At 41.2% G+C, this 24380-nt stretch overlaps 1 protein-coding gene across 1 annotated transcript in view; it reads left to right on the top strand.

The window, feature by feature from the left end:
• Positions 1-3729: 3729 nt before the first annotated feature.
• Positions 3730-24380, top strand: part of AS3MT (arsenite methyltransferase) — a 37626-nt gene continuing 16975 nt past the window's right edge. The window contains exons 1-9 of the mRNA XM_007530652.3: positions 3730-4214; positions 4439-4566; positions 5842-5992; positions 7180-7316; positions 8102-8171; positions 13071-13152; positions 14493-14624; positions 15550-15692; positions 19486-19620. Coding sequence (XP_007530714.1) covers positions 4173-4214; positions 4439-4566; positions 5842-5992; positions 7180-7316; positions 8102-8171; positions 13071-13152; positions 14493-14624; positions 15550-15692; positions 19486-19620 — 1020 coding nt within the window. The 5' untranslated portion in view covers positions 3730-4172. The remainder of the gene's footprint in view (positions 4215-4438; positions 4567-5841; positions 5993-7179; positions 7317-8101; positions 8172-13070; positions 13153-14492; positions 14625-15549; positions 15693-19485; positions 19621-24380) is intronic.

Raw genomic sequence — 24380 nt, 5'->3', positions numbered from 1 at the left:
ACCCATGGCTGAGGTGTTGACCAATCAAAATGAAGAATGCCACAGAAATCTGATCTACAATGAACCCTGCATGCTAGATACTTAGGGGGAAGTGGAATAACTCAACTCAAGTTGATTGTAATTTGCTTCATTGAAATATTATCTCTGTGTGGCTAAGTGTAGTGAAGGATTATCAAATGATTTCTGTAAGTAACCACATATTGAAAATAAAATAATATGGGGTAGAGGGGGAGAATACAGGTCCAAGAAGGATGACAGAGGACCTAGAGGGGGTTGTATTGATAGATGGAAAACTGAGAAATGTTATGCATGTACAAACCATTGTATTTACTGTCAAATGTAAAACATTAATTCCCCAATAAAGAAATAATAATAAAAAAATAATAAAGCACAAGTGCAGTGGAGAATGGCAGACCCTGTACATTGCATTCATGGCAAAGGTACCATTTTAATAATGAGTGAGAAAGTGCTTTTCTTTTTTTTATTAATACACATAGACTTCATTTATTCAGCCCATATTTTTTAGAGTCAGCTATCTAATAGATAGTTGTGAGAATCAAATGAAATATAATTCATGCAAAGCCTACTGAGAACACAGGCTAACACATATATTAAGTGCATTTGATCTCCATAAATTTCCTACATTTTCAGCTCACTTTGTAAGTCTGATTGTCTTCAGACCTCCATAATCTTTGGACTGTCATATTCCTGTTCTCTCATTACCTATCACCTCATTTACTCAAGATGCCTAATGTGACCCTCATACAAACCTACTATCTTTTTAAATTTTTTTTTATTTATTTAAAAAAGACATTAACAAAACCATAGGATAAGAGGGGTACAACTCCACACAATTCCCACCACCAGATCTCTGTATCTCATCCCCTCCCCTGATAGCTTTCCTATTCCTATCCTCTGGGTGTATGGACCCAAGGTCATTGTGGGATGCAGAAGGTGGAAGGTCTGGCTTCTGTAATTGCTTCCCAGCTGAACATGGGTGTTGACTGGTCAATCCATACTCCCAGCCTGTCTCTTTCCCTAGTAGATTGGGGCTCTGGGGAAGTGGAGCTCCAGTACACATTGGTGGGGTCATCTATCCAGGGAAGTCTGGTTGGCATCATGCTAGCATCTGGAACCTGGTGGCTGAAAAGAGAGTTAACATACAAAGCCAAACAAATTGTTGAGCAATCATGGACCTAAATGCTGGAATAGTGCAGATGAAGTGCTGGGGGGTATTCTGCAGACTATTGTGTACTTATGCTTTCAGGTATATATTTTGCCCTAGTTTATGGATACGTGTGAACATATGCTCTACCTCACGGGACCTGGTCTACATCTAGGTTTTGGGACTTTGTTAGGAAGTGAACCACCTGGAATGGAATTAGAGAATACTATGAAAGGAAAGGTCTCACCCGAGTAATGAAGCTGAAGGGTTGTCCTTCCACACCTGAAGTCTCTGGACACAGTCTGAAGTTAAGCATGCTGAGGTGGTACTCATTGCATTGATTAGGTTGGGATTGGCGGATGCAATATTATTTAGTATGAATTGAGAGAAGCATGCAGGAAAAAAGTTTGCCCCACCCTAAGGTTCCAGGACTGGGGGAAATATAGCTCTATAGTGGAAATGTGAGGTACTGTCTGCTGTCTTTAGGGTTCAAGAAGACAATAGATAGTTATTGTTATAATCACACTATTTGGTAATTGGGTTAACTTTGGAAAATCCCTTTGTTAGGATTTGTTGTATAATACCCAACATCACCATAATTTATGTCCTTTGACACTATTTGTATATAGCTGTGCCCCTGGTTGCTTCTGTTCTCCCTGGTCTAGGCTTTTGAGAGAGTCAACATATCAAAGACTCAGCCTATGTATTAAAAAGACTCAGTCTGTGCTTTAAAAAGTTTGAGACATACAATCAATTTTTCCCCTCTCATATTAATTAGTGATTTTTAAAAAATTTATTTATTCACTTTTGTTGCCCTTGTTTTATTGTTGTAGTTGTGTTGGATAGGACAGAGAGAAATGGATAGAGGAAGGGAAGACAGAGAGGGGGAGAGAAAGACACCTGCAGACCTGCATGTGGGGAGCCGGGAGCTTGAACCAGAATCCTTGCGCTTGTCCTTGCACTTTGCGCCACGTGCGTTTAACTCGCTGTGCTACCGCCTGACTCCCTAAATAGTGATTTATATGACTACAAATTAATAGGAGTGTACATAAACACCATTCCCACCACCAAAAGACTGTGTCCCATCCCACCCACCCACCCCACCCCCTGCCGCCCCAGGAAGCTGAATATCTACCCTCTCCCTCCTCCCAGGGTTTTTACTTTGGTGCCCTACTCCAGAAGAGCTACTATCTTTGCGTAGTAGGTAACATATTTATGAACCTTGTACCCATGCTCATAAAGTTCTAAAGAGTTATTAACTAATCTAAAAGAGTTAATGTCTACCAGACCTACAAATCTGTCAAAGACCCTCATTTTTCATAAAGCTGTCTCCATTTAATAGTATGTTTCAGAGGTAATCTCCTCTAAGGCATAATTGCGTTATCATTGCCATTCCTGGACCAGACTACAGGGAATATGGGAACTATCATCTGAATTTTTTTTTTTAAGTTTCTAAAAAATCTTTCATTATATGTGAAAGTTAATCACTTTAAGTCCATAATTACTCAAAGTAACAAAGTGCTTTTCTTAAGGAACTAATTTTATGGAGTGTTGGGAAAAAAAAAAGAGAAAGAGGACTGTCTTAAGCAGTGTACCACTTCCAGAAAACTCAGTGACACTCATTTTGCACAAAATTGGAAATAGTCCCACCTATAAAAAGACTGCAACAAGAATTGTTTCCAAGGGCTCCATTTGCTGAATATATATATACCTTTATATTAATACATAACAGTTGACATCCGGGAATATTATTACTGCCCATAAGATTGAACAATGAATGTAATTTAGTGAATCTTGCATTTAGCTATCCTTTCACTGGAAAGTCCATACCACTTTGCAATCCTAAGAATAGAAATGCTTGTTAGAACCACAAAAGGAAATAAAATATATAGCTATAGTGGTTGAAATAAAAATGACTTTCTGTAATATAAAATGACAGGGCCCCTGTGGTAGTCCCTGTGGTAGAGTTTATAGTTACCATGCAGGAGAGTCCAGGTTCAAATGACCCCCCCTGCAGTTGACAGGCCGAAGTGCTACAGGTGTCTCTCTCCCTTTCTACCCCACTCTTCCTCTCTATGTCTCTATTTAAAAAAAAAGAAAAAAGAAAGGAAAAAGTGGGGAAATGGCCACCAGGTGCAGTGGAGTCATCCTGCAGGTACTGAGCTCCAGCTATAACCCTGGTGGCAAACAAAACAGAAACTCTAGAAAACACAAATGAATTAACTAAAAATTACTACAGATTGAAAATGAAGGTAAGAGCAGCCCCAGGGGTGGTGCAGCCAGTTGAGTGCTGAATTTGCAAATCTGAGCACCTAATTTCCATCCTTGTGCCAGAGTGATGCCTAGAAAGTTGTTTTTCTAAATACAATTGATAATAGAATGACAATGACTCCCTGTTGTGATCCACCTCTACGACATTCTTACTACACCCTCACATGCTCAGACATTCCAACAATAGGAGAGTTCTGTGGTATTTTGGCGGGGGGGGGGGGGGGGGGGACTAGCCAAAGTTTTAGTACAAAGAGGGGCAGAGCAATGCTTTGGGGAGAGAGAAATGTCTTGATTGTTCTGATAGGTATTCGTTTACCAGAATCTTCAGAACTTTGAGAAACGTGAATTTTACTGAATGTAACATATCTCAGTAAGCCTGACATTTATAAGGATTGAGAGTGATTTCATTCCCCAAAGAAAATACATAAATGTAACAAACAAAAACCATTGTAGATGTGGATGCTCGGCTAAACCAGAATACAAAATGCATGCAGTGGCGCACAGAAGGAGGACACCAGGTTATAGTAATGTCCTAGGGCAGGGTCTGGCTCTGAGTGGCTGTGGGGTCCAAAGTCCTAGAGTTCAGAGACCTATGGGAACAGTGAATAGGCTTCCCTGTCTTGCTTCTAGTGTAGCCCCAGTCTTTCTCCCTGCTCCCCCGCTTTCCGATCATCACCACTAGTACCAACAGCTAATTCTCCCGTGTACTTGCTCAGCGCACTAGCCAGTCTGCTCAATGGCCGCCCTGAGAGACGCAAAGATCCATAAGGACGTGCAGGTGAAGCAGCTGGGTCTGCAGTGCTGGGGGAAGGGGGCTGGAGGAAGGGAGGGGGTGCAGCCGAGGCGGGAGGTGGGCGCGGGGGGAGGGAGGAGAGCTCTGGAAGTCAAGCCTCGCCTGGTCCCAAATTACCGCAGAAAACTGGGATCGACCAAGCCTGGAAGGGTGGGACGGGGATGTTGGTGTTCTGGGGTCCTTCACCTTACTCTCGCTCCCTGGGTCAGGACTACTACGGTCAGGTGCTGAAGAAATCTGAAGACCTCCAAACCAATGCCTGTGTCACACCGGCTAGGCCTGTTCCCAAGTACATCCGGGAAGCCTTGCAGAATGTGCATGAAGAAGTAACCTTGAGGTAAAGTGCCCTCTGTTGTCCCTTGGCGCACCAGGACTGCAGTTTACCCAAATGAGGGAGGTGCTCGCTCGGTTACTGGAGAGCCGGCCAACTCCCCTAATCTGGGTGATTTGCTTTGTCTGTCATACTGCGCAGCACGGAGATCGGATCATTTTACCACTGTGTTAAGATCTTACAACAATCTGCCCCCGCACGTGCATACAACACATTCTTCACTCACATTCACGCTCCTTGGATCTGACATTCGAAACTGCCCAGTTTGGGGCTGGGCGGTGGCACGCCAAGTTGAGCACCTACTACTATGTAGATGGACCTAGGTTCAAGGCCCCGGTCAACCAGGGGGGAAACTTCAAGAGTGGTGAAGCACTGCTGCAGGCATCTCTCTATCTCCCCCTTCTTTCTCGATTTCTCTCTGTCCCTACCCAAAAAATAAATTAAATAAATAAATATTTGTTAAAAACAAAAACAAAAAACGGGCGCGGGTAGATAGCATAATGGTTATGCAAACAGACCCTCATGCCTGAGGCTACAAGGCTCCAGGTTCAAAACCCTACACCACCATAAGCCAGACCTTGAGTAGTGCTCTGGTAAATAAATAAATAAGTAATCAAAACAAAACAAAAAAACCTGCCCAGCTTGCCTCCTTTCCTAGCCAGCCTTGGCCTGCTCTGATGCTCACTTCCACCAGTACTGCCCAGATGATTTCTGCCTGCCTAGCCTGCAGTTGTCAGTATGGAATACCTTCCCTCTCTTCCTTGACTTCCATATCCTGCTAATCCAACACGGAATGTGTCCTACCTACTTGACAGCATTCTCTCCATGTCTTGAGTTCCCCCTCCCCCAAACCACAACTGCACTTACCAGTGTCCTGTGCCACTCAGTTTGTCATTGATGGGTCTTGGAAAATATTTTCTGTGCTCATATATTTTATACCCCAATTAGAGTATACACCTAGGGTACAAAACTCTTGTCTGACATTTTTGCTTCAATAACTAGCACTACCTGGACCCGCACTAGATATTCAACTAATGCCTAGTGTATTTATTGAACAAATATTATAGATGGCTTATTTGTCTTAGTATATGGCACAGTACCCAGCAATTAAATGACAAAGCAGATAGAGTTCCACCTTTAATGAAGAAGACTAAAAACCCAACTAGAAATTGAGTTAATAGTGGAAGGAAGAAAAGAAAAAAGAATATATAAGACTTACCTGTTCCACATCTTGTAGTGTGTAGAAGGGTAATATGTATATATGCATTCTCTATTTCCCAGGTATTATGGCTGTGGTCTGGTCATCCCCGAGCATCTGAAAAACTGCTGGATTTTAGACCTGGGTAGTGGAAGTGGCAGAGATTGCTATGCAGTCAGTCAGCTGGTTGGTGAGATGGGACATGTCACCGGAATAGACATGACGGAAAGTCAGGTGAGGTGATGATTTGGAAGACCTAGAAAAACATTTTTCAAAAGTATTCTTTTAGAGATAAAGTTGATTCCTTTATGGCCTCAAGGATAATTGAAAGCTGCTCTTATAGAGTGGTCATTTGTGCCATGAGTACTTCCTGTCCTGGAAGCAAAGACCTTTGATAACTGGAGCCTCTCATAGGAGAATATAGAGTCTGACATTTGATCTAACATAAGAATATCATGCTGATCTGAAGCACCTTCCTTCTGCCATTTATCCTGAAAGATTTTGTTAGTGAAGGATTTACTTCAGTGAAATTTTTTAATCAAGCAGAATGTTTATGCTCCACTGAGCTGCATCAGGATGTATATAATATATCCTGTATGCTCAGAGGAATCTTGTATAGTTAAAAGCAGTCTTGGGGGAGTCGGGCGGTAGCACAGCAGGTTAAGCACAAGGACCGGCGTAAGGATCCTGGTTCGAGTCCCCGGCTCCCCACCTGCAGGGGACAAGTGGTGAAGCAGGTCTACAGGTGTCTATCTTTCTCTCCCCCTCTCTGTCTTCCCCTCTTCTTTCTACTTCTCTCTGTCTTATCCAACAACGACTACAACAATAAAACAACAAGAGCAACTAAAGGGAATAAATAAAAAATAATTCTTGGGAGTCGGGCTGTAGCGCAGCGGGTTAAGCGCAGGTGGTGCAAAGCACAAGGACCGGTATTAAGGATCCCGGTTCGAGCCCCGGCTCCCCACCTGCAGGGGAGTCGCTTCACAGGCGGTGAAGCAGGTCTGCAGGTGTCTATCTTTCTCTCCTACTCTCTGTCTTCCCCTCCTCTCTCCATTTCTCTCTGTCCTATGCAACAACAACAACAATAATAACTACAACAATAAAACAACAAGGGCAACAAAGGAAATAAATAAATAAATAAAATAAAAATAAAAAAGAGTTTACACTCTTAAAAAAATAATTCTTCAAAAAAGTTATAATTTAAAAAAAAAATGCAGCCTTGGGGAAATATCTTCCCATTAGGAACAAGGAACACTTAAGGAAAAAGTAGTAGGTTTACTTAATTAATTAACAGATGGAGATCAAACTCAGGGCCTCATCGTTGCAAAGCATATGTCTTGTCAGAGAGCTATGACCCTGACTGAAAAAAGTAATATATTTCTTAAGTGTTGATTATCAAATCTGTATTTTTCTTCCTTTAGGTAGAAGTGGCTAAGAAGTACATCGGATATCACATGAACAAATATGGCTTCCAGATACCCAATGTAACTTTTATCCATGGCTACATAGAGAAGTTGGGAGAAGCTGGAATTAAGAGTGATAGTTATGATATTGTCATGTAGGTCAATATCTTTATATGAACACAGTTCATTCCCTTTGGACTTACAAATGTCACTACTTTTTGCTGAATTAAGTAGCATTTAAAGTATTAGAACTAAACTTAACATGATTTCATAGTGGGAGGGAACTGCTCTGAATTGCTTGTAGCCCACTGGTCAGAGAGTACTCTAGTCGAAAAGAGAATTAATTAATTAATTAATTAATCTATTATCAGGGTTATCACTGGGTCTGGTGCCAGCAGGACAACTCCACCACTCCTGGATGCCATCTTTTCCCCTTTTTTCTTTGCTAGAGAGTGAGAGATAGAGATGGAAAAGGAAAGAGCCAGAGAGAAGGGGAGACACTGGTAACACTGTTTCTCCACTCATGAAATTTCCCCTTCCCTGCAGGTGGGGACTTAGTAAACTGTTTTTGAGGAGATTGGGCTGTTTGCATATGACATATGAAATGACTTGTGGAGAAGGCATCTAGCCCCACATTTTTTTTTTTTTTTGTACAGCAAAAACATATGGACAGAAACAAATAAGAATTACATCTGATTTTTTTTTCTGCATTCCTAAACCTGTTAGTAATTTACTGAGAAATCAAACATTCTGTTCACCTCCTTTACTTTGGGAAAATATTAAGTGCAGAGAAGAGAGAATGGAGGCAAGAAGAATGGTATAGTTTTGAGAAACAGTGGGAGTTCCTAGGGACTGAAAGGATTTGAAAAATCTTTGAATAGTGAGCAGATTTGCTCGCAACTCTATCTCTTCTTCTTTTTCTTTCTTTTTTTCTTTTTAGATCAAATTGTGTTGTTAACCTAGTGCCTGACAAGCAGCAAGTACTACAGGAGGTATATCGAGTGCTCAAGGTGAGAGAAAGAAGAGTGTTGACCTTTAAATACCATGAGGGCTGGTCCATCTGTTTTGTTCTTGCTCTGTTCAGCTGAGAATTCAAATTTTAATTTATCCACCAAATTAAAAAGGGTGGCATGGACTGGGGTGATAGCTCAAACTTACATGGGTGGCAGGTTCAGCCTCTGGCACCACCTGTGCCAGAGTTGGGCACTACCCAGGTCCTCTTCCTCCCTCTACTCTCATTAAAAAAATAAATCTTTCAAATAAAAAACTCCCCCCCCTTCCCCAGCTACACAGGGGATGCTTCATGTGATGAATTTGTTGTGTACACAAGCAGGCCCCAGAAATAACCCTGGAAGCAAGAAAAAAAAAGAGCCTTTAAAAAAAATATTATTCATTGGATAGAGAGAGAAATCAAGAGGGGGAGGGGAATATAGGGAAAAAGAGAAAGAGAGACACCGGTAGCACTGTTTCACTGCTTGTGAAGCTTTCTCCTCTGCAGGTGGGGACAGGAGGCTTGAACTCAGTTCCTTGTTCATTGTAACATGTGCGTCCAGCCAGGTGTGACACCACCTCGCCCCTAGAAAGAATTTTTAAAAAGACATGGGTAGTGGTAGAAAAGGGGCCATGTTAGGAATACCTAAGTAAGGGCTCTTTTTCCTCTTTTATTGGAAAAGACAACCTGAGGGTCAGGATTGTCATTGACTTATTTATTTATTTATTTATTTATTTTATGGTTGTATTTAAAAATTTTTTTTTTGTATTTATAAAAAGGAAACATTGACTAAACCATAGGATAAGAGGGGTACAACTCCACACAGTTCCCACCACCAGATCTCTGTATCCCATTCCCTCCCCTGACAGCTTTCCTATTCTTTTCCTATTCCTATCCTCTGGGAGTATGGACCAAGGTCATTGTGGGATGCAGAAGGTGGAAGGTCTGGCTTCTGTAATTGCTTCCCAGCTGAACATGGGCATTGACAGGTCAATCCATACTCCCAGCCTGTATCTCTCTTTCCCTAGTGGGGTGGGGTTCTGGGGAATCGGAGCTCCAGGACACATTGGTGGGGTCATCTGTCCAGGGAAGTCTGGTCGGCATCATGCTAGCATCTGGCACCTGGTGGTTGACAAGAGAGTTAACATACAAAGCCAAACAAATTGTTGAGCAGTCATGGGTCTAAAGGCTGGAATAGTGCAGATGAAGGGTTTGGGGGGGGGGGGTGGTCTCTGTTTTGTAGATAGCTAGTAGGCATATTTTAGTTATATTCCAAAGGGCCTGTAGCTATGCTAGTACTTTTTTTCTTTTTTCTTTTTTCCCCTGAGCCTGAAATCTGATATGCATGTGGACCCAAGTTATTGTCTGGGGAGATGATGTCATGGCTGGGAAAAGGACCAGACATCTGGATCAGGGAAGAGAGTAGCTCCCTAATATGAGAAAGGGATATAAATATTGTTGACTGTAAACCCCATTGATTTGGTGTGATCTGGGGCCCATATTCAGCTTAGGAGCCTAAGTGACCTCTGCATCCCTATAGATCTGAGCTCACATTCTGTGGTCATCAGTAGGAACCTTCCAAGGTGCCCCAATTTCAGAACCCATCTTCCTCAGGTGTAGCATAGAGTATGTTGTCCATCCTCCCTTTGGAGGATGGGACATTCTTTACTATTGTTGATCCAAGTTGAGGGCAGGGTCCTATGGGGGCCCACAAAGGGGTCTATTGTGTTATTCCTGATAGAAATGACCAGTAACAATAGAGAGAGGAATTTATTCGAGGTCTAGGCCCATCATGTCTGTTTGGGAATCTCAGGACTCCCACTCATAAACAGAAGCTGAGAATGAATAACAGAAAGAAAAACTAAAAGCAGGATTTCACTAAATTTGGAGTAGGGCACCAAAGTAAAAACCCTGGGTTGAGGGTGAGGATGGATGTTCTGCTTCATGGGGCAAGGGAAGGGGGGTGGAGAGCGGAGGGGGAGGAGATGGGACACAGTCTTTTGGTGGTGGGAATGGTGTTTATGTACACTCCTATTAATTTGTAGTCATATAAATCACTATTTAATTAATATGAGAGGGGAAAATTGATTGTATATCTCAAACTTTTTAAAGCACAGACTGAGTCTTTTTAGTACATAGGCTGAGTCTTTGATATGTTGACTCTCTCAAAAGCCTAGACCAGGAAGAACAGAAGCAACCGGTGGCACAGCTATATACAAATAATGTCAGAGGACATAAATTATGGTGATGTTGTGTATGATACAGCAAATTATAATAAAGGGATATTTCAAAGTTAACCCAGTCGCCAAATACTGTGATTATAGCAATAACTATCTATTGTCTTCTTAAACCCTAAGACAGCAGGAGCCTCCCACTTCCTCTAGAGCCTGTATGTCGTTGGCTTATTTAAAACATTTATTTCACTGTCGTGAATGCTGCTGTATGGGACCCAAGAAGAGCAGCTTCAGAGCTGTGGGAATCTCTGGCTGACCACTATAAGTTGCCATGAATTACTTTTCCAACGCATAGTGCTTCGCAGGGCTACTTATTTTAGAGCGATACCTCTCTCTCTCTCTCATTCTCCCTCCCTCTCTCTCTCTCAACAGAGGAGAGAAGGAGAGACACCTGCGTCACTGCTCTATGACTTGTGAAACATATCCCCAGCAAATGGGAGGCTCAAACTCCAGTTCTTGCTCATAGTAACATGTGTTCTGCCAGGTGTGCCCCACCTGATCCGGAGTCACGTTATTTATAAGGGAGAGGAGGTGAGGAATGCTGCTTACTTCTGTTAAGTTAACAATCTGGAGCTGCATTTGACTCAGCTTGGCTAGAATTTTAGGTAGTCTGAGTATCTTTCTTTAGGAGACAGACATTGTATAGGTATAATTGTAAACATATCATTTATTATCCTTTATATTTGTTCATTTACAATGTCTAGTGTCCTTTATAATAATCAATAGCATTTCACCTTTAATTAAGGCAAATCTGAAAATCATTGAATGCAACTTGGTCTCTTCATGAACTTTCAACTTACAACATTTCTATGTGAGAAACATACCAAAGATTATTTTATTAAGAGCCACTTCAAGGAGGCCAAGAAGTGGCACACCCAGTTAAGAGCACATAGTACTAAAGGCAAGGACCCAGGCCAGGATCCAAATTCAAGCCCCCCACTCCTCACCTGCAAGGGGGATGCTTCACAAGTGATGAAGCAGGTCTGCAGGGGTCTCTCTTCTTCTCTATCTCCCCCTCCCTTCTCAATTTGTCTCTGCCCTATCCAATAAAAAGGGGAAAAAAATGTCTGCCAGGAGCAGTGGATTTGTAATGCAGGCACCAAGACCCAATGATAACCCTGGAGGCAATAAGTAAATAAAAATAAATAGCCACTTCAACACCAGAAAGAGCAATGAAAGATTTTGAACCTAGTTTCTTTTTTTTTTTTTAATTTTTAAAAAATATTAATTTATTTTCCCTTTTTGTTGCCCTTGTTGTTTTTCATTGCTGTTGTAGTTCTTACTGTTGTTGTTGTTGATGATGATATCATTGTTGGATAGGACAGAGAGAAATGGAGAGAGAAGGGGAAGACAGAGAGGGAGAGAGAAAGACAGACACCTGCAAACCTGCTTCATCGCCTGTGAAGCGCCTCCCGTGCAGGTGGGGAGCCAGGGGCTCAAACTGGGATCCTTACGCCGGTCCTTGCACTTTGCGCCACCTGCGCTTAACCCACTGTGCTACCGCCCGACTCCCTAGTTTATTTTTTCAAAGGATACCCTTCCCTTGTCTCAAATTCCAATTGTTGTTGTTATTATTATTTATTATTACTATTATTTTTTACCAGAGAGCGTGATCAGCTCTGGGTTATGGTGGTGCGGGGGACTGAACCTGGGACTCTGGAGCCTCAAGCATGAGAGTCTTTTGCATAACCATTATGCTATACCCCAGCCCACTATTTGTCATCCATCCTTAGCAGTAGTTTGGCTTCAATATTCTGTCACATCAATTTAATTCCATTCAAGTTCTTCTTGGGTGGTCTGTTTTACCTGTTAACTTATATTTCTGGATTTTTGAAAGTTATTCTATTGTTTCATCTTCTTTCATTTCTGTTTTATGATGGGAATTAGAAGTGTCCACCAAGGTGATATTGCTTGTGAATGTTGTAGGACTAATTGCGGGATGATGACTTTCCATGAACTGCCCCCCCCCCGTTGTCTTTGACATAGTCATACAACACATAAGGCATTGCTACCCCAAATATATTCCCACAACTTGCAACTTAACTTGTATAGTTTGACAGCTGATAGTATGGTATTGTTTTTTAGAAGTTCATAGATATAACGAAGAAGTTTAGGGATCTGCTTCTATCCAGGAAATCTCTTTGGGTTCACCATTTTTACCTACTCTATATTGAAGTGCATTGCAGAACTGGATGGGCAGATGGGGTGCCAGGGTGTCTAGGAGACACTCTGGAGAAGCTATTTTATTGCCCTTGGGGTAGGGTATGGAAAAAAATGTTGGCATTTGACTACTGATTATAACTAGTGAGACAACTATTCGTTGTTCACAAGGGTCAGCTTAATCACTTCCATTGGGGCTGGGTGGTGGCGCACCTGGTTGAGCGCACTTGTTACAATGCACAAGGACCCAGGTTCGAGTCCCCGGTCCCCACCTGCAGGGGGAAAGCTTTGCAAGTGGTAAAGCAGGGCTGTAGTGACCTCTGCCACTCCCCCTCACTCTTTCCCCCTTTCCTCTCAATTTCTGGCTGTCTCTATCCAATAAATAAATAAAGATAATCAAAAAATTTAAAAAAAACAAAAATATTTTCATTGATTTTTCAAAAACTGATTTTATCCCCTCCATTTTTTTTTCTATCTGGACCTAGTATATTCTAATCTTATTTGTACTAATTCTGTTGTTTCAGCATGGTGGGGAATTGTATTTCAGTGACATCTATGCTAGCCTTGAATTGCCAGAAGAGACCAGGAAGCACAAAATTTTATGGGGTAGGTATTTATTTGCTTTAGTTGTGAGATTGTTTGGGTACACTGGTCCATTCTGCTAAAGTCCAGGCTTGTGACAAGAGAACATGAATGGAACATGAAGGGTCAAGCCAAAGAGACTTAGGTTCTGCTGCTCCAAATGGTATGACTTTGACCATTTTTTTTTTTTTTTAAATCCAGAGCACTGAACAGCTCTGGCTTATGGTGGTGTAAGGGATTGAACGTGGGACTTCGGAGCCTCAGACATAGGAGTCTCTTTGCATAATCATTATGCTATCTACCCCTGCCCACCATGTTAATGAAGCTTCTTGAGTCATTGCTCTCCAAAACTGTAAAATGCAAGTAAGAGTACAGTCTGCCTTATATGACTGTTACATAGATTAAATGGATGCTGAATGCAAAAATGCTTTGAAGAAATTTAGTGTAGAAATGAGGACAATGTTCCAGGGTTGCTCACTTAATTCCTTTATGATATCATCATGATTGAGTTGTCTATTATTATTTTTTAAATCATTTCCATGGAGACTCTGAAATTTCAGACCTGTGCTGGGGGAAGAGAAGGAATAATATGTGTTCCAGAACTCAGATCCAGCCTGACTGAGCCCTTTCATTGTAGTGAGATATATAATACCCCTCTCACCATCTCCCCACTCCATGAGAAATAATGAACTTGGCCAGGATGACTCCATAGCTGACCCCATGGCAGATTTCTGTGTGCATGTGGAGGAACCACAATAGAAGAGTAGAGCTGTTCTCCAAGATAACCAGCTTTGGTTCACAGACATAAAGGGGTTTGGGGCACAGTGCAGATGTCCTCAAAATGTAAAGTCAAGTGGGTTTCCTCTTCAGCAATCTAGGGCATACTATAATTTATTATTTGACTCTTTCTCTATTGGTGAGCATTTAAGTTGTTCCTCATTTATTGATGTAATATACTTTAAACCCATAAACTACCTTATGAACATTAGTAGTGGTTACTTTTCTAGTAGCAGTTCATTGTAATAGTCCTCTGGAGTTGAGTCAATTCTGTGATTTCTTTTTTAATATTGTTTTACTCACACAGCATATAGTACTTTTTAGACTAATACTTATAATACTTTAATAGATCTAATACACCCATGAGTGTTATGATGACAGCCAAGTGGAGCACATTGTCATCCCTTGACAGTTACAAATAGGCCGTTAGCTAGCACATCTAGATTTTATTCATGACTACCTTGAGGGAATACGTGGGCCCTTCTTCTATTTCTAGGACCTTAATTTTAACTAATATGAATTATAATGAATTGTGTGGAAGACTAATATATTAATCTGTCTGTGTTTTGCTTTTTATTCTTTTTCAGGAGAGTGCTTGGGTGGTGCTTTGTACTGGAAGGACCTTGCCATCCTTGCCCAAAAAATTGGGTTCTGTCCTCCACGTTTGGTTGATGCCCATGTCATTACTGTTCAAAACAAAGAACTAGAATCTGTGATTGGTAAGAAACTATAGTGGGAGTGTGTGTGTGGGGGGCAGGCAGTGGTACACCTGGTTAAGCATATATAGTACTTAATTCAAGGACCCATGTAAAGATACAGGTTCAAGCCCCAGAGACCCCCCCCTGCAGGGGAAGAGGGGAGTTTCAGGAGTAATGAAACAGGTCTACAGCTGTCCTTCTTTCTCTCTCCCTCTTTATCTCCCTCTCCCCTCTCAATTTCTCTCTGTCCTATCCAATAAATGGAAAAAATGGCTGCCAGGAGCAGTGGATTCTTAGCACTTGGACTGACCCCCAGCGATTTAAAAAAAAAAAAAAGGGAGTCCGGCAGTAGCGCAGCAGGTTAAGCACAGATGGTGCAAAGCGCAAGGACTGGCATAAGGATCCGGGTTCGAGCCCCTGACTCCCCACCTGCAAGAGAGTCGCTTCACAAGCGGTGAAGCAGTTCTGCAGGTATCTCTTTCTCTCCCCCTCTATCTTCCCCTCCTCTTTCCATTTCTCTCTGTTGTATCCAACAATGACATCAACAACAACAATAATAAAAACAAGGACAACAAAAAGGAAAGCAAATTTTAAAAAAGAAGAGAAAAAAGAAAAAGGAATAGAAAAGAAAGAATAGCAGGGACTATTATATTCAAATTCTCCTAAGTGACAACCATTGAGGGAGACTTTATGCTTTGTGGAAAACCCCTAGTTTGTCTCCCTACTTGATAGCAACCTCCCGGAGTCCAGCATTTATTCAAGCACTTTGAAGTTGCTGATTGAAAGAGTGAAATACTTGAGAAGATAGTTGTTGGTTAACAGCCAACAATTGTTGGCTTATTAAGAAGCAAATCATCTTTATAATATATGTACACATATCACCTGACGAGCAAACCAATGGCTGTTGGTGTGCTGGAGGTGAACCATAGATAAATCCTGTTTTCAGGTGACTGTCGTTTTGTTTCTGCAACATTTCGACTCTTCAAACTCCCTAAGACAGTGCCAGCCAAAAGGTATCAAGTTATTTACAATGGAGGAATCACAGGACATGAAGAAGAGCTAGTCTTTGATACAAATTTCACATTTAAGGTAAATAAAAATAATCATGATTTTTGATATTTTAAATATTTTTCTTCAGCTGTGGTGGTGATGGTAGTTCTTGAGTTTACTGAATTATTGAAAGTAAGTTGCAGGCATTTTTATTTTACTCCAGCTTGGGAATAAAGTATTCTCCTACATAGCCACAATACCATTAAAAATAATACTTATGGGAATCGGGCTGTAGCGCAGCGGGTTAAGCGCAGCGGGTTAAGCGCAGGTGGCGCAAAGCGCAAGGACCTGCGTAAGGATCCCTGTTCCAGCCCTGGCTCCCCACCTGCAGGGGAGTCGCTTCACAAGCAGTGAAGCAGGTCTGCAGGTGTCTATCTTTCTCTCCTCCTCTCTGTCTTCCCCTCCTCTCTCCATTTCTCTCTGTCCTATCCAACATTGATGACAATAATAACTACAACAATGGCAACAAAAGGGAATAAAAAATAAATATTAAAAAATATTTTAAAAAACATAAGAAATGCTCTTTAAGAGTTGTTTTTCAGGCATCAGATTAATGAAATTATAGAGAAGCAAGATGAAAAAAGGAGCACTTGTATAAGAGCATTTCAGTTTCTGAGCCATGTTCTGAAATTAAGGAATTATTGGTATTTAGTGATGACACTAATTCATATTCATACCACAGGTGGCCTTCTTTTCTCAAAGTGAAAAAGTGTAGGCTTTGGAATTAGAAATCTGTCCTCAAATTCTGACTCTGAGATCTATTAATGGGTAGATTCCAACAAATTACCAGAAACTTTGAGACCTAATTTGCTTTACTATAAAATCAGGATAAATAATACCCATTCTGCAGAATTTCTACAAAAAAGTAGTAATAATACAATAAAACATTGGTGCACACTGTAAGCTCAGTGGACAGAGGAAATGATTATTATTTGTTCCAAAGGTAGAAGGACTTCCTTTTTTTTTTTTTTTTTTTGCTCCTCTTAGATTTTAATCCTTTTCTCACCAAGATCCAACATTAATTAGTTAGTTTTTATTATGGTAGCGCTGTCAAATATCAGAACTACTTCCTGATACACTGGTGCCTTTAGTGCTTTTTCATTGCTACTTTGCTTTTTGATGCCTGTCTGCCCCTATAAATTTACAGAGTCAGAGTGGGAAAATCCACTGAAACAACTGACTTTGTCTAGTAGTTTAGAAAAAAAAAAATAGCAGCATTCTTGTTAAGCAAAATATTATTTAAAACACCAGTACAAGAGGCCAGGTGGTGGCACACCTGGTTGAGCATACACATTACCATGGTGGGGGGGAGCTTCACTAGTAGTGAAACATTGCTGCTGGAATCTCTTGCACTTTCTCTCTCTCTTCCATCTCAATTTCTCTCTGTCTCTATCCTAAATACTGAGTTTTCAGAAAAGTCATGAGTTTCTCCCTATATTTTTTCTTTTTTTAAAAAATTTTTTATATTGATTTATTTTCCCTTTTGTTGCCCTTGTTGTTTTTTATTGTTGTTGTAGTTACTGTTGTTGTCATTGTTAGGACAGAGAGAAATAGAGAGAGAAGAGGAAGACAGAGAGGGGAAGAGAAAGATAGACACCTGCAGACCTGCTTTACCGCCTGTGAAGTGACTCCCTTGCAGGTGGGGAGCCGGGGGCTCGAACTGGGATCCTTATGCTGGTCCTTGGCGCTTGGCGCCACTTGCGCTTACTCCACTGCTACCGCCCAGACTCCCTCTCCCTATGTTTTTTCTATGCAAAAATGCATCATGACTTTTCCAACAACCCAATAAATAAATGCTTAATTAAATTAGAAAATAAAACAAAACACCAGTACTTAGTATAAATTAGACATTGTTTTTGCATAACCCTAATATCTAGAAAGATACAAGCAAGCAGGCTTTATCTGAAGGGAGCAGGGTTTGGAACACCCAGAAATGAGATAAGATGGAAATGACTTGAACTCCTCCCTCCTAGCCACACATAGCTTGCAAATCAAGAGGGGAAAAAAAGTCTCTGTCCATTTATTTCCATTCAGAGTTTCTCTGAGAGAAGCCAGTGCTTAAGTCCTCCCAGTGACCCCACTCTCACCGTCCTACCAGTAAGCAGTAGTGAGTGTGCCTGCTTAGGCACCTGCACAATGGATAAACCTCCATCTGCCTCAAGCCAGGGGGTCACTGATTGTTTCCTGATGCCCAGGTGTATAGTGTGCATGCTGGCTGGAGGATGGATCTGACCATGAGCCATATCTGTGCTCTCATTGGCGGGCCTTATGTGAACAGACACACTGTCTGTGTGAGACTGGAGGACCTTTCTACCTGTGTATTGACTGCATGCCCTTACCTCCTTAATATTATTCGGAGATTCCCCTAGAAGAGGAGTGTCTTGTGTGTCCTCGTCCTGTCCCCCCCCACACACACCATGAAGAGCAGGCCTATAGGCCTGCTGCCATGAGCTGGCTGCCCTGTGTTTAGATCTAGGCCCTTAATAAATATCTTGTCTCTGGTTAACTGTCTTCATGTCAGAATCTGGTGCATGAGAACCCGTGGACCTAAGGTTGAAAACAGAATAATTTCCTGTGCTTGCTCCTAGTTCCCCAGACATGGGCCCTTTGCACACCTCATAGACACTTGGGGCTCAAATAAATATGTATTTTAATATTTTTGTATTTATTTTTGTATTTTGAATAGAGACAGAAATTGAGAGGAAAGGAAGAGGTAGAGGACAGAGAAGGACACCTACAATACTGTTTCACCACACTTGAAGCTTCCCCATTCAGGTGGGGACCAGGAGCTTGAACCTGAGCCCTTGTGTAGTGTGATGTGTGTGTTTTATGAGGTGCACCACCACCCAGCTTCAGGAAATATATTTTAAAACCGCTAATTCTCTAACTGTAGGAAGGTGGCTCAGGAGGCAAAGTATAGGACTTTGATATTTGAGGCCCCAGGTTTGATCCCTGATACAACATATACCATAGTGATGCTCTCTCATCAGTTGCTCTCTCACACATAGAATAAATACATCTTTTTAAATGTATTTTAAAAAGTGTTTTCTTTACTTTTTATTTCTGAGTGAGATGAAGAGAGAAAGACACAAAGAGAGAAACACCAGAGCACTGTTCAGCCAGAATAAATACATCTTTTTTTAAAAAAAAAACTAATTCAAAACTGTCCTTTTAGTGATGAACAAGGTAAAACATCAGAGAAAGGTATTTTTCTAGTGAGAAGAGACTAGACCCTGGCACAAAGAGTCTGTTTTTCATTATGACTAGCATTGTCACCAATGAAAACTTGATTATGACACTGGTCAGTTCCATCTGGAACTTAGCAACACTGACTGAACATGCTCTGTCAGAAGTGTAGAATCTTATTCTAAAGTGTCAGTCATTAGTCACATTGCTTTGCTTTGGCTTGTTTCCTTATGGAGACCAAAATGATATTGCTCACTTTTTTAAAATGTTTATATATTATTATTTGTATTATTACATTACTACTCAGCTCATGTTGATGGTGGTCCCAACTATTAAACTTGGGATCTCCAAGATTTGAGCATAAAAGTCTCTTGTGTAAAATTCTGTGCTATCATATTACAATGTGCAAGGACCTGGGTTGAGCCCTGTCCCCACCTGCAGGGGGAAAGATTTGCGAGTGGTGAAGCAGTGCTGCAGATGTCTCTCTGTCTCTCTCTCCCTTCCTATCACTCCTTCCCTTTCAATTTCTGACTGTCTCTATCTAGTAAATAAAGATAATAAAAATTAAAAAATGAAATAAATTTCTGTACTATCTCCCTAGCTCCCAGATTGCACCTGTTAATGTGGTTTTCATGCTACCCTTTAGGAAGGTGAAAGTGTTGAAGTGGGTGGAGAAACTGCAGCTATACTGGAAAATTCACGATTTGCTCAACATTTCCTGATCACACCAGTTGGAGAGAAGTTGCCAACACCTGGAGAATGTACTGTTTCAGAATCAAAGGTATGTTTGGCTTTTAAGTCTCTATCCTCAGATCCAGTCATTTGAAAATAATCATTAAGGTTGCCATAGACTACTAAAGTAATAAATAAGCATTATTCTTTAAGTTGGCTACCATAACTTATCTCTAAAATATCCATATTTATAAAATGACTTACATTGATTTTATTATTTCATTTTCCCAATCCTGACTGAAAGTTAGAGATTTCAAACTTGGTATATCATGAGTGGAATACAAAATGTTCATGAACCTCTTAAAGTTGTATGTGTATATTTGTTCAGGAAGGATTCTGTTGTTTCCATCATGTTCTCAAAGAGATTCCCATATAAGAAAGGTTTAATTATACATAAATCTGTTGAGTTTTATTTAAAGACGTGATCAGGTTGCCTTCTAGAAAAATCACACCAATTTACATGCCTGTACTTACCTGCATTATGTGAAAGTACCTTTTCCTTACACTTTTACTAGTATTAGGTATTGTTATTATTTAAAGCATTGTATTCTTTTTTTTTTTTTTTTTAAAAAAAAACCTTTATTTGATAGGACAGAAAAAGGGGAAGGGGATAGTGGAAAGGGAAAGGGAGACCGAGACAGAGAAACACCTGCAGCACTGCTTTACTGTTTGTGAAGGTAGAGTTCAGGGCTTGAACCTGGGTCCTTGCACATGGTTAACACATGCACTTGACCAGGTGTGCCACCAGCCAGCCCTCGGATATTATTTTTATAAGAGTTCACTTGCATGATAGGTGGAAAGTGTTGGACTCTTCGTGGTGGTGAGGCCTCTTCCTGGGCACAAACTCTTGGCTTACCTGCTCTATTGCACACCAGATGTGGGGCCCAGAAAGAATGTCTGGGGCAGTAGGAATGAGCTGACTGGATCTCTCCCTGCTTATGTAGCAAGAGATGCAACCAGAGATCACCAGGGGAATGTTTCATGAACAATTTATTTATTTATTTTTTATTTCTTTATTGGGGAACTAATGTTTTACATTCAACAGTAAATACAATAGTTTGTACATGCATAACATTCCCCAGTTTCCCATATAACAATACAACCCCCACTAGGTCCTCTGTCATCCTTCTTGGACCTATATTCTCCCCACCCACTCACCCCCACCCCAGAGTCTTTTACTTTGGTGCGATACGCCAATTCCAGTTCAGGTTCTACTTGTTTTTTTTTTTTTTTCTTCTTCTTCTGATCTTGTTTTTCAACTTCTGCCTGAGAGTGAGATCATCCCATATTCATCCTTCTGTTTCTGACTTATTTCACTTAACATGAATTTTTCAAGGTCATCCAAGATCAGCTGAAAACGATGAAGTCACCATTTTTTACAGCTGAGTAGTATTCCATTGTGTACATATAGCACAATGCTTGCTCAGCCACTCATCTGTTGTTGGACACCTGGGTTGCTTCCAGGTTTTGGCTATTACAAATTGTGCTTCTAAGAACATATGTGTACACAGATCTTTTTGGATGGGTGTGTTGGGTTCCTTAGGACATATCCCCAGGAGAGGAACTGCAGGATCATAGGGTAGGTCCATTTCTAGCCTTCTGAGAGTTCTCCAGACTGTGCTCCACAGAGGTTGGACCAATTGACATTCCCACCAGCAGTGCAGGAGGGTTCCTTTGACCCCACAATGTCTCCAGCATTTGCTGCTGTTACCTTTTCTGATGTATGACATTCTCACAGGAGTGAAGTGGTATCTCATTGTCTGTTGGGACTATGTGATAGCTTGGTAGAGCATAGGGGAGCTCTCCCATCCTTGGATGGAGGTCTGGACAGACACCCCGCTGGTAAGTCTCTCTTGTCATAGAGGTGAGCCAAGAGGGAAAAGGTCTCCCAGACTAAGCTTGACTTGTTAGTCTCTCAAGCCCACAGAAACCCCAGTACTTCCCTCCAATAACTGCAGGCCACATGGCCATCTACTTTAATACTCACTTACTCAAAGTTCACAGAGGAGAACACACCTTATCACACACTCCTAGCAGTGCCCTTTGATATCCTTAATTTGCTTATCTTGCCTTAAGTGGTTCAGCCTCTCTCCTCCCCTCAAATGCCTTTGGGTAATTAAATGCCTGCATCAGGAGACTAACTATCTTGACCTTTATGTATCTGCATCAATTCTTGCCATACCAGCCCCCTACCATGGGGGCAAGCCGACCTTTAAGAAACCTGTAATTTCTGACAAATTTGAATAATGTTCTTTGTTTGGTTTTCTACTTAAACCTTGCCCACCTGCTAATAAACGAGACCTGAGACCTGAGACCTGAGACTTGAGATCTGAGGTCTGAGCACGCTGCAGGTCTCCCCAGTGTCTTTTACTTTGTGTCGTCTCTTGCGCAAGCGAGAAAGAACCGGCCCATTACCTTTCCCCTGGAGGTCACCCAGCCAGAGACCCTGACATCTGTCGTCTTTATTTGCATTTTTCTGACAATCAGAGACTTGGAGCATTTTTTCATGTGTTTCTCAGCCTTTTGGATCTCTTCTGTGGTGAATATTCTGTCCATGTCCTCCCCCCATTTTTGGATGGGGTTATTTGTTGTCTTGTTGTTGAATTTGGCAAGCTCTTTATATATGTTGGTTATTAAACTCTTGTCTAATGTATGGCATGTAAAGATCTTCTCCCATTCTGTGAGGGGTCTCTTGGTTTGGGTAGTGGTTTCTTTTGCTGTGCAGAAGCTTTTGAATGTGATGTAGTCCCATAGGTTTATGCTTGCCTTAGTCTTCTTTGTAATTGGATTTGTTTCATTAAAGATGTCTTTAAAATTTATGCAGAAAAGAGTTCTGCCAATATTTTCTTCTAAGTATCTGATAGTTTCTGGTCTAACATCCAAGTCCTTGATCCACTTGGAATTTACTTTTGTATTTGGTGAAATACAGTGGTTCAGCTTCATTCTTCTGCATGTTTCAACCCATTGTTTCCAACTGGTTTGAGAACAAAGAAATGGGCTGCATGTAGAGTCTTTTGTGAGGCAAAGAGGCTTACAGAGAAGACATTTCCTGGTGGTCATTTCCCTCCATGCTAAATCTCAGGTAAAGAGCCACTGACAGAAAGGTCATGCCATCCTGGCACCCACTTTTCAATGGGAGGTCCCACACCATGCTCAACCATATCCTCACAATTTCCCTACAGGAAAGTAATTTTATTTGCATGTAGTATGCTTCTGGCATACTTATTAAGCATTTCCATGCTATCATGGTGAACATCTGATGTAGTTATTTAACTATTTTCTGTTAGAATGGCATTCGTGTTTTTATTGCTATATGAGAGATTGCTTATTATGCTACAAATATTTTTTCTTAGCATATCGTTTTTTTGACTTGTGCTATTTTTTAAACTAAATATGCATTTTAAATTCCTATGTTGCCATTTGCACTATGGTGTCTTTGCCTTTGAGGTCATGATTAGAAGGAAGTGCTCCACCTGAATACTAGAAATATACCTGTCTCCTTTTAGTATTTTTACAAATTTCTAGTAAAACTCACATAACAAAATTCACAATGCTTATTTTAAAGTTAGGAATTGAGTGTGAGTTTGGGTATATTTACATCGTGCAGCCATCTAGGTCTAGTTTTAAAAATCTTTAATCAGCCCTCAAATATATAGCAAACCTTTCTACAGTCATTCCACATCCTCCTCCAACCCCGGCTCCTGGCAACAACTAAACTGCTTTGTTTGTAGGGTAGTGCTGAGAGGTGCTGTACATAACTTGAAATAATAAAATGCTTTAGAAAATGTAATGTCAAGGGAGCGAGGCAAGGCACACCTGGTTAAGTGCACACATTACGGTGCACAGCGACCTGGATTCAAGCCCCTGGTCCCTACCCGCAGGGGGAATGTTTCACAAGTGGTGAGGCAGGGCTGCAGATGTCTCTCTGTCTAGTTCCCTCTCTATGTCCTTTCTCCTCTCAATTTTTCTGTCTCTACCCTATAATAAATAAATATATATATATTTCAAATAAGTAAAGTTTTTTTTTTAAATTTTTTATTTAAGAAAGGATTAGTGAACAAAAACATAAGGTAGGAGGGGTACAACTCCACACAATTCCCACCACCCAATCCCTATAACCCACCCCCTCCCATGATAGCTTTCCCATTCTCTAGCCCTCTGGGAGCATGGACCCAGGGTCGTTGAGGGTTGCAGAAGGTAGAAGGTCTGGCTTCTGTAATTGCTTCCCCGCTGAACATGGGCGTTGACTGGTCGGTCCATACTCCCAGTCTGCCTCTCTCTTTCCCTAGTAAGGTGTGTCTCTGGGGAAGCTGAGCTCCAGGACACATTGGTGGGGTCTTCAATCCAGGGAAGCCTAGCCAGCATCCTGGTGGCATCTGGAACCTGGTGATTGAAAAGAGAGTTAACATATGAAGCTAGACAATTTGTTGAGCAATCATGGATCCCAAGCTTGGAATAGTGGAGAGGCAGTGTTAGGGAGGTACTCACTGCAAACTCTAGTGTACTTCTGCTTTCAGGTATATATTTTGCAGTAGTTTATGGATACGTGTGCACATAAGCTCTCTCTCACAGAAACTGGTGTATATCTAGGTTATGGGACTTTGTTAGAAAGTGAACTACCTGAGATGAAATTAGAGTGTACTATAAAAGGAAAGGTCTCACCCGAGTAATGAAGTTGAAGGGTTGTCATTCCACACGTGAAGTCTCTGGATACAGCCTGAGGTGAAGCATGTTGAGGTGGCAATCGTTGCTTTGGTTAGGTTGTGATTGGCGGATGCAATATTATTTGGTTTGGATTGGGAGATGCAT

The sequence above is a fragment of the Erinaceus europaeus genome, chromosome 14 (assembly GCF_950295315.1).
Source record: "Erinaceus europaeus chromosome 14, mEriEur2.1, whole genome shotgun sequence".
Classification (NCBI taxonomy): Eukaryota; Metazoa; Chordata; class Mammalia; order Eulipotyphla; family Erinaceidae; genus Erinaceus; species Erinaceus europaeus.
This window is presented reverse-complemented; position numbering and strand designations above follow the sequence as displayed.